The following is a 14,435-nucleotide window of genomic DNA, read 5'->3' on the forward strand; positions in this document are numbered from 1 at the left end:
AAATATATTTAAGGTATTAAGCAAAATGTTGGGGGTCACAGGATTGACATTTGGTAGAACACTTGTAACTTCATGACATTTTAACAAGATTCGTTCGTTGGGCTCAGGACTAGATCCGTTAGAGTCACAGTTTGTTTTGGCATTCAAATGAGATGAGTGGAGACTATTACGGATTTTAAGAGAATTAAGTCGGTCACTATGTCAGTTGTTTCAAAACTCATATAAGTAATTAAGGTAACTTGTTTGCTTATGTTTTACTAAAAAACATAGGTCACTAAGTCATATCATCGAAAAAACTTGAAACACTTTTAAAGCCGTCTTTCTCTCTTAACTTTTAGAGATAGATATAAATATTTGCCTATGTGATCTAACGATTAATAGTGGTAATAGATCAGGTTTATAAGGCCACTTTATGAATTGTCCACTGGCATATACATCTACTTGTCTAGACAATGTAACGTTATAATGCGGTATAAAATTACTTTAAGACTGACATTGAATGTTCTTGAGCGTTGTCTTGCTCTCTAATGAGCATTGGGTATTGATAAGTCAGACAACATCAACTTTGGTGTTCAAGTATTGGTTGGTTATGTTCGAGAAAATGAAAACAAAGAAATAATTTTTAGCATACATGCTATTTGTATTATAACGTGCTACAGTGATGTCAAATACAAATACATGAACACTGTAGTTCACTCAACTCGATAATGGACGATGTTGAACAAAAAAAAAGTATATTTTCAATGCGTTAAATACACACAAACAATGCAAAGCTAGAATAAACAAAAATGTAATTACTGAAAAAATAGAAATTGAGGGTTTAATCTGAAGGTGGTCCACTCGTATGATGTGTATAATACTCTCTTGAACGTCTGTTTAATCCAGTGCAAGCTTGGGTAGAGCAAACGTTTCCTGATGTTGTTCGTTTTGTTGTCAGAATACCGTGGGTGGTGCTGGCTTAGCATATACAGTGCCATTATGGATTTTAAGGCACGACCTATGTCAAGATAACATGAGTTAAGTTTTGAATGGGTGGATTAATCTTCTAGTCATTTGATGCGTTTCAGTGTAACTATTTTAAGGTAGTTTTAGGCAATGCTGTTGATATTATTATAGCGACATATTGTTTTGTTAGGCACTGCAATTGCAAATTAAGTGTACAAAGATAATAAAGATTATGAGAGAAATTCGATTTCGGGGGGAAAAGTGTATTTGTTTTTATTCAATCATTGCTTATTTCCTGGCACATTTAAAGCCAGGTTTGGTTTGTTCGGCACTTGATGTCAGGTTTTAGAACCAAATAGACTGACTTGACTAGAGCAATATGAGGTATTTCGGAATGACACATAGATGATCATATACGATATATACACATGAGGTGAGGCTTGAGCATATATGGTAAACAACATTATGTAATAAAATACACTTTGTGGCAATAACAGGTACTTAAAACTCAAGACACACATCTAAGAAGACACGTATATATAAATATAGATATACAAATATATAAATACATGCATGTGAGCACATAAGTAACAATCATTTATTAATTACATACAGTGTATATATATAACTGGTATAATAAACATCTCTTATATACGTTATCACAGATTCCTTTAAATTGTCCAATCAATTATAAACAACATTTCAATAAGTTTACTATACAAATGATCGACGATTTTTATTCCCTTTTCATCCCTGTCTCCGGACTTCATATGTGACAGTGAAATATCTTTTCGACGAGTTTCAGCCCATGAACGTTTTAATGATTTCCCTGATATGCCGGTCACAAACAAAACACACCGTGATGTCATGTTTGCTCGCGCACTCCATGCACATCCGGTGATGCGCACATGGCAGAAACAGTGCATTCACGTTATTGACATTACACCACTGGCATTTCAAGATGTGCTTTAAACGAGAGTTCTCTTCAAATATGCTTTCTGTAAAATGATTAAATCTCAGGTTTACTTATTTTTCAATTTTTATTTCAGGCAGATCACGTATTACATTATGTCTCATAATTATATAAATCTTGCAATTTGAAACCTATAATTTTTGTGAAATTTATATTATTCCATTTTCGGGTATGTATTATACAAGTACGAGCTCATACTATAAGCAGATCTAAGATTAATCAATACCATGTCTGTCCACTGCTGCTGCTGCTTCCTGTTGAATTGGTCGAATTTCATTCCGTTTCCGTATATTAAGATCATTTAATGTTGGAGAGATATTTCCTGAAATTAGAAATCAGGATTTTTTTCGAAATGTATTTGGAAATCAGTTTATTTCCTTAAATCAGTATTTTTTAGAAAATCAGTATACTTCATAGGAATAGAATTCAGTATATTTTCTAAAAATGGAAATCAGTTTATTTTCTGAAAAGTAATTTTTCTGAAATAGCATATAACCATATTTTCTATGCTGAATGGCGTCCTCTTTAATTTCTTCGGCAGTCAACGTACGCCGGTGTTGTTCGAGCTTCGTTAACCCCAACGTGGTGTCGTCTTTACCAGAAGGTCTTGTTTCCTCCTTTGAAAATATTACATAAATAAAAATGTTGACAAATACAGAATGAAATTGCAGACGACATAAAAATTGCAAAGAGGTTAACAGCTTTCAATCTTAAATGTAATTCGTTCATATCAGCAATTACGTTACATAGTTATGACATATCCTTTGTGGATGCCCAATTTTATCAACATAATTAGTTGTAAGTTCCTGTCGGTGAGGGCATGCAATACATTGACTTGTTGTGTTTTATCAGAAAATAAACAGACATGAACATATCTTATCTATATTTCAAATTGTGATATCATAATTAAAATGTTTTTGATTGTTCTAAAAATCAATATCTTTTAGTTAGCGGAAGGCCACATTGCAAATATGGTATTTGTATAGTCTTATTTGTATTTGTGTCTTAATGAGCAACTATTTCTCAAGATGCTATTGTTCAAAGGGATATGTATTTGGTAAGTCAATAAACACACATGGACAACATATATATTACATCATTCAAATTATTAATTTAAAAGGCATTAGGCAAATACTAAGGAGCGACCTTGGAAAAGAACCATTCGGAAAATGGGTAGCGAAATGGGTAATAATTTAGTTCTGAAAACTTCATTATTCTTCCATTATTTCCATACTTTGTGACATGCTTGGTTTTAAAAACATATTTAATCACCAGTTCTGACAAGTCCTCCCCTTGGTCGATGGAAGCCTGAATGCGTTCGATATATTGGTCCCCCTTAGATGTCCTTGCGAAGTGACAGGCCGGAAACCATCGGCAGTGCTCCACCCAAGGGTCGTCTCCCGCATCCCACTGCCACAGTCCTCCGTCACATGCAAAACACCGCACATGATCTTCAACACCTATATAATAGATGTACTTTGATGAATTAAAAAGCAGTGGGCGGAAGCTAGCGGAAGTGTTCAATGGGTAGGCTCCCGCCTCAAACTGCCGCAGGCCCCCGTCAGAAGCGAAACAACCTACATGGTCGTTCACAACCGTATAAAGTATTCCATTTGTACTTACTGTTTGTAAATAAAATTAGCAAAGCATGCTCGCTAATCATCTTATAAAACAGGACCAATTTGCTATTCTGCAACGAAGAGAAAATGGATTAATACCGCCCCAAAACCTATATGGAACAGTTAGTTTTCGATACTTCAAATACATAGTTTAAGCTATGAATCAAAGGATTTAATTGGCCGCTATATTGTGAAGCCAACTCGAACTGTACGTATTTGGATCCTTTGCGGGAGTATGAGCCCGCCCCTTGGTAAGTTTAACGTTGACACATAAAATAATACGCTCAATCGCTGACAGTGGCAGTGAGCCTTCTTTGATGTATGCAGTCGACTCACAGACAATAAATGTTGAGCTTGATTGCTTCGGGAGGACCAAAAGCCACGATCATTCTATGATTCAAAGCCTTGCTATGCAAAGTTTATTTGCAAATAATACTCTGGGCACATGTGAGTTTGATTTATGGTCACTAAGCCGAATAAACGGTTTCTTGCGGGTTCTGCGGTACGCCCACAATACAATAACACACTCTCGCGTAACATCGTTTTGACGAGTGATAATAATAGTGGCAATAAATTGTTTGGAAATAATAGTAAAAAAGATAAGTTTAAAATTAATAGTAGTATCACAATAATTGACAGTTTTACATCCATCACTATACATTTTTAAAATTCAGTATTATATATCAAGTAAAAAGCGTGGGTTTTTAAATAACTAGTTACTTTTTTATAATGTGCCCTTTGGATTGCACCTTAGATGTCCTTTTAAGAAAAATGGACCGAACATTATGTGGCCCATTGTTCAAGTCGGCCCAAAACGGAGATCTTGGCCCAATTATTCGAATAAATCTACAGCAGATGATTTCCTATAAAAGGGCTCTTCCAACCAAGAAAATAACGCAATTTACAGCAACAGGAAATTAGTGAGCTCAGCATTTTCCTTATATAAAATAAGGTTATTCGAGGAATAGGGGCCTAGCGTCAAATGTTCGTACACGGAATTGTCAAAAGAAGCAAATGAGTTATGTGAGCTACGCATAATTCGTCTAAAAACAGGAACTGTCTTTTCCCAACTAAGCTAAAGTCGTACCTGTGAAGTACAGACCAGCGTCTGCAAGCTGGTGCGGCTTCTGAGACACATCTTCCGACCAACCATCAAATGTGTCCAGGCGGGCCTCATAGCACGCGAACTCGGGTCGTCGGTTTGTTCTATCTGAAAGGGTCAAATATTAAATAAATGTTCTCATTACTCACGCGTGTTCATTTTGATACTTAAGAGAATATTTTTGATGATATTTAAGACACAAAACTACCATATTAATCCTAAATCAACTATGTCATTATTATGTCGTCGGATACGTACGACTGATCTATTATTTGAGGGTATCCGACGATGAAGTTATCAGCACGATGACCAAATTTCAAAACAAACAAGAAGTTACAGTTTCCAAAACTATTACCCGCGTAATTGAAGATAAACAAAGCAGAGTTAGATATAATATCGTCTGACATTTAATGGTAGTACAGATATGTGTGGTATACTATATTGTGAAAAGAAGTAACAGTTATCGCATGAACTACCAGAGTTATTAAAGTTATACAAAAATGGAGTTATGTATGCTTTCCTGTGACACGTAATGGGAAACGATATGTGATATTTATAAATTTGACGATGAACTTAGCAACAAGACCAAATTGCAAAACAAAGAAGAAGTAACAGTCAAAGCACCCAATTGAAGTTATACAAAACGGAGTTATGTTTACTATCGTGTGACACGTACAGGTAGTGAAAATATATGGTTTGTAGTATAATATACTGTAATAAGATAAAATAGTTCCCGCACCTACTACTCGAGTGATTGAACAAAGTTATGTACGCTATCTTGTGACACGAAATGGGAGGGCCGCTAGGTTGTTTGGGTTTACATGACTCAATACATTTGGGAACTCGTTGGTACAATTATAATCAAGATAACAGAATAGTACCTGGGGCTGTTTGTGTATGGAACGATTCAAGCTGCCGTTTTCTTAAAGTTTCAGGATCGTTAATCAGACACTGTAATATTTCAGTTCGTATCAACAGTTGAATAATACCAGGGCTGTGCAATACAAATAATAACAGACAGTTAATATCGCCACGTTGCTGAATTAATTCAATAACCCAAAGCTTTTTGGAATTTAAATAGGTATTGGCTTTGAAATAGTTCAATAAGATTAATTTTGTACAGTGAATATCTATTTTAACTTCCTTGTTATGATCGTTATAAATCGATCTTATCTAAGATATAAAAAAACAAATAACATTTTACATTGTAAATACATGAATACCCTTTTCTGTTCCAATCCAGTAATCCCATATAAGTCAGTGAGGAAGTCACAGCTGCCAGCGTGTTTAATATGCTCTGATAATGGATCGCCAAACGGGCTGAAGTCTTTGAGTTCGATACCGCACTGGTGGCACCGAACAAAGTCCGCATCGCCTTAAATGAAATATACAGCTATTTTTATTATGTACCAAAACAATTATACTGTCAAATTTTTTAAGAAAAAGAACTGTTTTTATTTCGCTTAATTGCTTAACTATCAGTTATATGTTTTATATAAACCAACGTATGTTAAAAATGAATTTTATGAAACCCTTTAATAATATTCACCCGTGAAAAAGAAGCCATCTGCTGCAAGCGTTTGTGGGGTGGGTGCTGAATGCGACCAGGTGGTAAACGTGTCTAGTCTGCTTTCCATGGTACATTTCCCTGGATAGCGAGGCCGTCTTCTTTTGCTTCGTGATATGTCATTTGTCCTTGCGCTCTCTAAGGTTGAGATGTTGTTCTGCTCATGAGCATTTTCCACTCCACCATGTTTAATCCCTGGCCGCCATTGCGGGGGATTCGGGAGCAATTCACCGTCATTGTAGATTATGTTTTTGTATGAATTTGTTGGTAATGCTAACTGATTGAAATAACTTTTTAAACAGGGAAAAGCATAAATTTCAATTCCTTTGAGCGGAACGACCAGATCAAGGATCTTGTTTTTCACGGTTGTTGTGTCAGAGCTCTTATTTTCACCTAAAATATAGTCACCATAATGACAAATGTTGTCGGGAGTGTCATATTCAAAGGGCAATTCCGTCAACTGTTTCTTTGACAGATCAACTTTATATGAACAAAGGTCGTCGTTCACATACCATTGAAGCTTGTTAAACATCTGCAGACAGTCTAGTATCTTACATAGTACCAAGAAAGACCCCGCAGTTCTCGACGTCCTTACCACAAAGTCCGTAAAAGGTACCTCGGGGAGATAGGTACATATCTGTACATTTTGATTCTCCTCCGTAATTTCGAGCTCCTCTTGTGAATCAAGCAACACGAAACAGCGATATTGACCGTCCTTATACCAAAAGAACACCGTAAATTCTTGAAAACTTGACAGAACATGCCGAATAAAGGCACTGAAATTCGCGGCGTTCACAATGTGAATCCCGAAGATAATTACTTCTAAAATTGTTACATCCCTTTTGCTTTTCTTCCCTCTTTGATGGTGGCATTTAGACCTTGCAACTCCTTTCCGTGGGGATCTTTTAAGAATCGCATTTTTATTGTCCGATTTAGTATGTCTCTCTCTAAGAGCGCTTGCTCCTTTCGGGAGCTTTGATGTAATAGGCATTTTAACCATAGCGAAACAATTATCATAAATAATTATTACACAAAGTATTAAAATAGAATAAACATTATTTCTGAATAGTTCACTTCTCAGCTGTCACATAAGGAACAGTCTATTAACTGGATTCCCAAATTCACGAGATGGCGTCGGCTCACAACGAAATTCCCTTTTTGTTTATTTAAAATTACTCAAGTTAACCACTTTACACAAATTCCAGCTTTAACACTATTTCCCTACAAATTATGAATTTACTTCCCTGCGATCTCATTATTGACACTCATGTGATTGGAGTCCAAAATTCACGAGGTAATAATCATGACATTCAATCGGCTCATGCTACAGATAAGCGTTTGACATGAATATAGTCCAATAGAAGTATTGTTACTTAATTTACGATATGCGTAAATTTATTTACTGATTTTGGTTTTAAATTTTCTTCTGAAATCAAAGCGGTAAATTGAAGACACATCGATGATGTGAGTGGTGGAAAATGCAAATTGAACATTAGGATTTTATATATGATATAAGTATATTGTTGAGGAATGACAGCAATGCATAATACTGATTTATATACCTATTTAAACACCTTTTTAAAATATTTTGATGTTATTAGATTTATAATGTTTTCGTTGTTTTAGGTTCTCAAATAATAATGAATTAAGCGGTATCACTATCTTAAAGCATGGAATAGTATTTATACTTTACTACAGGGTCCTTTTTCTCGAAAAATATCAAGTTCCTTTTTATCGGGATTAAGGTGAGCTTGCTATTTTTTTTGGTTGGTATAGTTTGTGTAATGTCCACACTTTCAGAGGTTTTTGGACTTTTGATTTACTCTATGAACTTGTATAGATATTTCGTAAAATAAAGATTAAGTAAGGATTTGGATAAAGGAAAAAGCTTCTTTAAAAGCTTGTTACGCTTAAGAGTTTTTGAGGAATTGGGACTTGGTGATCTGCTTCTAAAAATAGATTACGGAAAACCGGATTACGGAAGTTAAAAGTGTGATAGAAGATAATGCGTAATCTGAAACAAACCTTTTATTGGCCTATGAATATTAATGTATTATATTTTGACCTTGAAATATTAATGTTTGCTATCACAGTTTACTGAAAGTCAAAATGCTTAAGATATAAGTAGACAGAGCCTATTTTATCTGATGTTGACAATACTTACCTTTGATATATTACACCAGATATCATTGTGATCAAGTTTGTCAGGGCTTTGCACTGAAGCTTCTATTGTTTTATTGTTTAAAGCTGCACTCTCACAGATTAAATGTTTTGACGTTGTTTTTGTTTGTTTTGTTTTTTGTCTTGATCCCTTGATCCCAAACCCCCCAAAAGCAGTTCTAACAGACGTCCTTACATAGACTACCCACACACCAAGTTTCATCACCATCCATCAATGATAACTAAAGCCATTGAGCGAAAACCATCTGTTTGTTGCCCTACCAACGCCGTACCCAAATCAAATAACCGGGACCTTTTATCGACAGACCTAGTATACCACAATTATCCTCTATGTATAATTATATAACACCAGTTTAACATAACTTGACATTGAAGTCATCGCACTCTACTAATTTAGCGTCGAACTTTTACCAACAAAAAATAAAAGAGAAAAACATTTTTTTTTGCGATGAATGTAGCAGTTGATTAAACTAATGTTCTGGTGATAAATGAATTTGGCGTTAATCCCCCTCCATATGCCATAGGCTTGCTTTCTAACTTTTCCTAAACTCTTTTCATAAATGTTTGCAAATTAAAAACCTAAAATTGTTTTCACAGCTTATTAAACTATGGAGAGTTCCAAAAAAGTACTAGAACTAACGATGGAGTCAACACCGACATCAAAATGTTCAACTCAAAGTGATCGTCCAAAAAGCTACCAAAACTACATAACCATAAGGACACCTTCTCATATTAATTATAACAACCCTTTGTTTGGTCGAAATGTTTGGCTTGTTGGTTTAAATGTCCTTGACGTGTATGCTTTGGCCTGCCCTACCAAGCTTGTATATCTGCGCCGCATGAATTCTCTTGAAATAAAGCGAGGGCAATTCAAAGTGCTCCAAACTAGATGTTAGTGTAAATTTTATTACTAGTTGAGAAACTCTTAGAATATCCCTAGCAAGTACACATATGACAAATTCAGAAGAAGCAGAACATGCTTAACGACACTGGCGATAAAAAGAAACAAAAAGTGCATGTTAACGGAATAACATTAAAACTCAATGTGTATTACATTTGTCATATATACCTATCCAAACCCCAAAGAATGTTATCCATGCAATATTTTAAGTACCGGGATTTGAAGGTGAACTAATATGGAGTATACGAGGCAAAGGAAACCATGTCGGTTGAGAGGTAAGTTCAAACCGGAATATTGTTTCCTCCGCCTTGTATATCCAATATCGGGTCACCTACTAGCGCCGTAACGTATATATCACGTCGACAACCTGTTTACAATGATATATTTATGGGAAATATTTCATTTTGTCATAGGAATCGAAAAATACACGACATTTTGGTATCTTATAATTCAGTCACGCAATATGCAAAATTTGGGTTCACCGCGTGACCAGTTCTAGACCAATAGCGTTGCGTCATTCCTGTTGGAGGCGTGATATTTATGTTGACGGTTTCAACAGCTACTAAATAATGAAAGACAATGTAAGTCGTTATGTGCACAAGTGGTTATTTTGACAATGTTTTGATATATTTCCATGTATTGAATTATATTCACAGTAAAATACTATCGGAGATCATTCTTTGATAAGGGATTTCAATATGTGTATAACCAATTTAAAAACCAATACCATATACAGGGAGTTTATTGAATTTTCGTGAAAATTCTTTTTCTGCAAATATTCGAATTCGTTATCAATTACATTTATATTCAATTGTTCATACCTTAACTTGAAACCAAGGTCCTTGACCCGTGAAGATTTGAAGAGGAAATTTATTTTATAAAACTGGAATTTTATTTTTTAAAGTGACACTCATATTTAAAAACAATACATACATATGTATAACAAACATACTTTTGAGTGATAACCATTTTACTAATTACTAAGTAATGTATTTATGGAAAAAAGAAATTCCCGATCACAAGTTTGTAACCGTGTATTTAATAGCTATAGACCCACAAACATTATATGATTGATGAGTGCTAAAATATATACAGTGATCAACTATCGTCTCCTTAGGAAGAAATTCCATGTTTTCTGCACCTTTCCTTCAAATTAAACACGGTATCCTTCATGAGAACCATTGTTTTTGATATTTATACATTATTTTATTTAAATTAATACAAATGCATTAGTTGTGCTACATCTTATTTGGGAGTAACAGTGCACCTTTAAAGACATTGAAAACAAACTCTATACCTTTTCGTATTATCCCAATTGACTAGCATAGTAGACTCTGCTCTAAATATGATTATGTTTTTTTATACATCTTCAGTAAAATAACACCTATTTTATTGCATGTTTCAGAGGACCCGTTTCAAATAAAGCTCAACCAGTCAGTCAGAGAAGAAGCAGACTACCATAAACATTCACGTGCTTTTAAAGTACAATATATATATAAATATGACAGTTTTATTTTTAATAAAATAACCCCATTGGAAAGAGTCTCTTATTTAGAGAAAAAATACATGCGAACGATTATTCAGTTTTCAGCTTTGGTTGTGATGTGTTAACATGATATTCTTAAATATAGTCATGGTACATGATCAGTATGATTAATCAAATAAGACAACCTTTTAATCTGTCATATGATAAATTTATAAAAAATGCTTTTTAAATTATATCAATTTATCGGTGTATGATAACCGGCGCATCGCAAATGGCCGGTCATAACGATATCTGGCAGTTTATCAAGCTTCCTACTACCTGTATAAATGCAGTACTTACTGACCTAATCACAACGTTTAAATTCCTGCATATGCAATGCACTTAGAAGTGGGTACTTAAATGTTGGCAACGATACCGTCTGCTTCAGACTTGGGCCTGTATAATATCTGTTATCAGAACAAATGCGATATCCATGCAATGTATACGGCCTAGATAAAAAAGGTGCTTGTATATAAAACTAAAAATACCAACAATGGCGAGCACACCACTGTCACAATCATGAAATAGTTTGGAGAACGATTGCTCTTTGACCTTGAATGGAAATGGTGAGAAGTTAATACATACATAAGTTATACTTCGTTACACCATCTGTCTTTTAGTTTTAAAATTGTTACAAAAAATTTAACTGTCAAAGAGACTATTTCAAGGTTTGTAAAATACACTTTGGGACAAATCATTAGGATTGTTAAAACTAAGATACAGACGTCTGGAACCCTTCAACAACTCTTGATATATGCTCAAATATTGTCTTTAAAGACCACGATTTTGAAAAACGTTATTAACGCGATTCAGCAAAAGGCGAATCGATTGAATGACATTATCACGTGATGCTACACATTCATTCAATACAGGTTTGAATATTCGTAAATTTATGTATGAGTTCTTGTGTGTGGGTAGATATGATATCAGTTGTCTTATTTTTTTTTAATTGTTTCGGCGTTGGTTTGCGCTTCACTAAAATCAGTTATTTTGATACCTTACTTGTATTTTTCTCTTCAGTTTCGATAAAACATAGTAAAATAATGATAATATAAGTGATTTCAAATGCATAACCGGGAAAACTCATTTTTGGTTCATGAGCGAGTCCCTTTTAGGCATGCCTATCTGTTCAATTGTCTCTTAAAGAAAGATAATTATAATTGATAAAGGGACATAATTTAACACAATTTAGTTCACCTTGGCATTAATATTATTTGATATGCATGTGATCCTCGTTTCGATGCATATTCATGGATGTAAATGCATTAAAGAAACTTATTGTTATGTCATACGATATATAGATTCGTTTGTAATTTTACCATTGACGTTTTCCGTGTCCTTATGATTATTTCATTTCTCTTTCAATGCAATATTTTGTTTGGAAATGTTCCGTACTGTTTGAAACATTAAAGTTGATATATTGTTTTAGAAGCGTTTAATAACTACACATAATTTTGTGAATATAACATAAACAAATCAGTTAATTAGTCTATACAATGCGAACACTCATTAGTTTTTAAAACATTCATGGCTAATAAGGATATTTGAGTTACGTTAATAATGAAACGAAGTTGCTAAGTTGCAAAGCAGCAACGTTAAGGATGTTATACCCCATTAAAGAACAACTACAAGAAAGTAAAGAAAACATTATTATCGTATAAATTCTGATCTAAACTTCGTCAAAATAATTGTATATATGACATTCACTTTAACTAATTGTTTTGTCATGTCGAAACGTCGGTCACTTAGTCATATGACAACACCTTATTGACAACCTAGAGGACTTCGTTTACCCAATATAGGACATTGTGGAGGAAAACGCTCAATACCTGGAAACCACATTTTTTACGTAAGTTTTCTTGTAAAACTGTCGGATATGTATCAGTTTTATCATACATCATGTTGGCCAATTAGGGTCACTATGTCAAATGTTCAAAAAACGTCAGAATGTTTCATAATTTGAGTCTAATTCAAGTACGCGTCATATTAATCTAAAATAGGTTTAACTTTGTCACTGTCAAAAATCAGAAAAATGTAAACATTTGTAAATCCATTTCCAAAGCAATATTGGTCATGAAGCTTGGTCAGTATGTAATGGAAGTTCGATGGATTCTATTGTTTCAGTAGTAGGTAAAAAGGTCAGATGATATAAGCTCCATAAGCAACAAAGATTTCTTGCCAGTTTTCATGTTTTTTATATAATATTTGTTTCTGTAAAATTAATGGGCAAGTTCGACTGTAGGTCATATTCAATTAAATGTAGATCACTAGATGAAATGATAAACAATAATTCCGCGTAATATGAACTTCCTGGAGAGCTCTCGACTTTTTGAAGTAAAAATGATGAAACAAGTATTAAGTAGGACTAGATCGATATTCACAATTGAACTTGCGGAAGTTATTTTAAACATATTTTTTAATATCTGTAAAGATGGTATACTTTGAAAATTCAAGGTAAATTCAATCAAAGTGAAATTTTGCAATAGGCTATCAAACTTGCGCAATTTATAATGTCTCTAAAATATATATAAAATTTGCTACGGATTTGACTAGAAATGCTCGAGTAAGAGAGTGGACAAGTTAATCAGGTCAAATGTTGACAATTCAAGGAGCAAATAACAAAAATACAAAATGAAACATGTGAACTGGTCATAGCACTCGGTGGAGTTATTTTGACCATTCACATTGAAACACATTTATTAATAAATGGATACGAAATGGTCAAGTAAGAGAGTGGACAAAGTGAATTTGGCCAAGTTTGACAGAGAAACTCAAGGGTCAATAATGCGTTCTTGTTGTTGATTAATCTCAGTCTTGACAATTCAAAACTAGAGAGGGGACAAGAAGTGTGACGCTGCTATCGAGGACGACGCTAGAAAACATTATCCATATATGTTGGACTTCCTATGAAGGCGAGACAAAATGTTATTAAGATCATGTTCGATTATGCATCACATTCTAAAATCCACATTTTCTTTCCATTTTCTTTTATCAAACTTGGTTAGAAAGACACCAAACTTCCAATAGTTTAGACCACTATGTTTCACCCGTCGTTTAAACGTACTTCACTGGGTTCCTGGCAGGCGTCCCTTTCTATCCAATCAGAATCTCGTAGAACTCTGTTAGAAGGTTTTTGATGTGATGTAATCTAACCATGGCCTTCGTTTGAGAACGACTCTGTTTTTCTGACCAACTAGCAGATCCAAGGGATCCAACCGGGTGCCCACCCCTTGGATCAAAGGCCCTGGTTAGATTTCATCACACCGAAAAACTTCTAACAGAGTTCTAAAATCGCCCAAGTTTACTTTTCATTTGAATATAAAAGAAAAAGGTAATAAAACTCTTAATAAAATAAATTTCTGTTCTAAGGGAGGGTCGCAAGTCATAAGGTTATGCTCCCTAAGTTACGCCCCCTCTTTCATTGAATCCTGGATCCACCCCTGTGACCTAGTTACTCGTGAAAAATCTTTATTACAAACCTGCTTGGCCGAGTTTGAAATATTTCATCTATTTTACCTTCTACCAATCGGCTTATTTCATACGAAGCATCACCAGACAGAATGTTTTATTGTACTAACCTTACGTGTAAAGCTATGTTAAAATCCTCACGACTTCAAAATGG

The 14,435-nt window shown here is 34.4% G+C and overlaps 1 protein-coding gene across 2 annotated transcripts; it reads right to left on the reverse strand.

The window, feature by feature from the left end:
• Positions 1-691: 691 nt before the first annotated feature.
• Positions 692-7,445, reverse strand: LOC128238170 (baculoviral IAP repeat-containing protein 7-like). Of its 2 annotated transcripts, none has more exons than XM_052953786.1 (8): positions 6,189-7,445; positions 5,863-6,014; positions 5,521-5,590; positions 4,625-4,747; positions 3,191-3,378; positions 2,415-2,535; positions 2,145-2,240; positions 692-1,943 (listed from the first exon to the last, which is right to left on the reverse strand). In XM_052953786.1, the coding sequence occupies exons 1-8, from the start codon at positions 7,204-7,206 to the stop codon at positions 1,747-1,749; spliced, it is 1,965 nt and encodes a 654-aa protein (XP_052809746.1). In that variant the 5' UTR covers positions 7,207-7,445; the 3' UTR covers positions 692-1,746. The 2 variants fall into 2 exon arrangements, with proteins under 2 accessions (XP_052809746.1, XP_052809747.1); XM_052953787.1 differs by having other exon boundaries at positions 5,521-5,633; positions 6,189-6,321.
• Between the last annotated feature and the right edge of the window lie 6,990 nt (positions 7,446-14,435).

Source organism: Mya arenaria, chromosome 6, assembly GCF_026914265.1.
Source record: "Mya arenaria isolate MELC-2E11 chromosome 6, ASM2691426v1".
NCBI classification, from domain to species: domain Eukaryota; kingdom Metazoa; phylum Mollusca; class Bivalvia; order Myida; family Myidae; genus Mya; species Mya arenaria.

Excerpts from the sequence above, each read along its gene's own strand:
- LOC128238170 (XM_052953786.1), bottom strand. The coding sequence starts at position 7,206 with ATGGTTAAAATGCCTATTACATCAAAGCTCCCGAAAGGAGCAAGCGCT. Across the intron at positions 6,015-6,188 it reads AGATGGCTTCTTTTTCACGG|GCGATGCGGACTTTGTTCGG; the intron begins GTGAATATTATT and ends ATTTCATTTAAG. Across the intron at positions 5,591-5,862 it reads CTGGATTGGAACAGAAAAGG|TGTCTGATTAACGATCCTGA; the intron begins GTATTCATGTAT and ends GAAATATTACAG.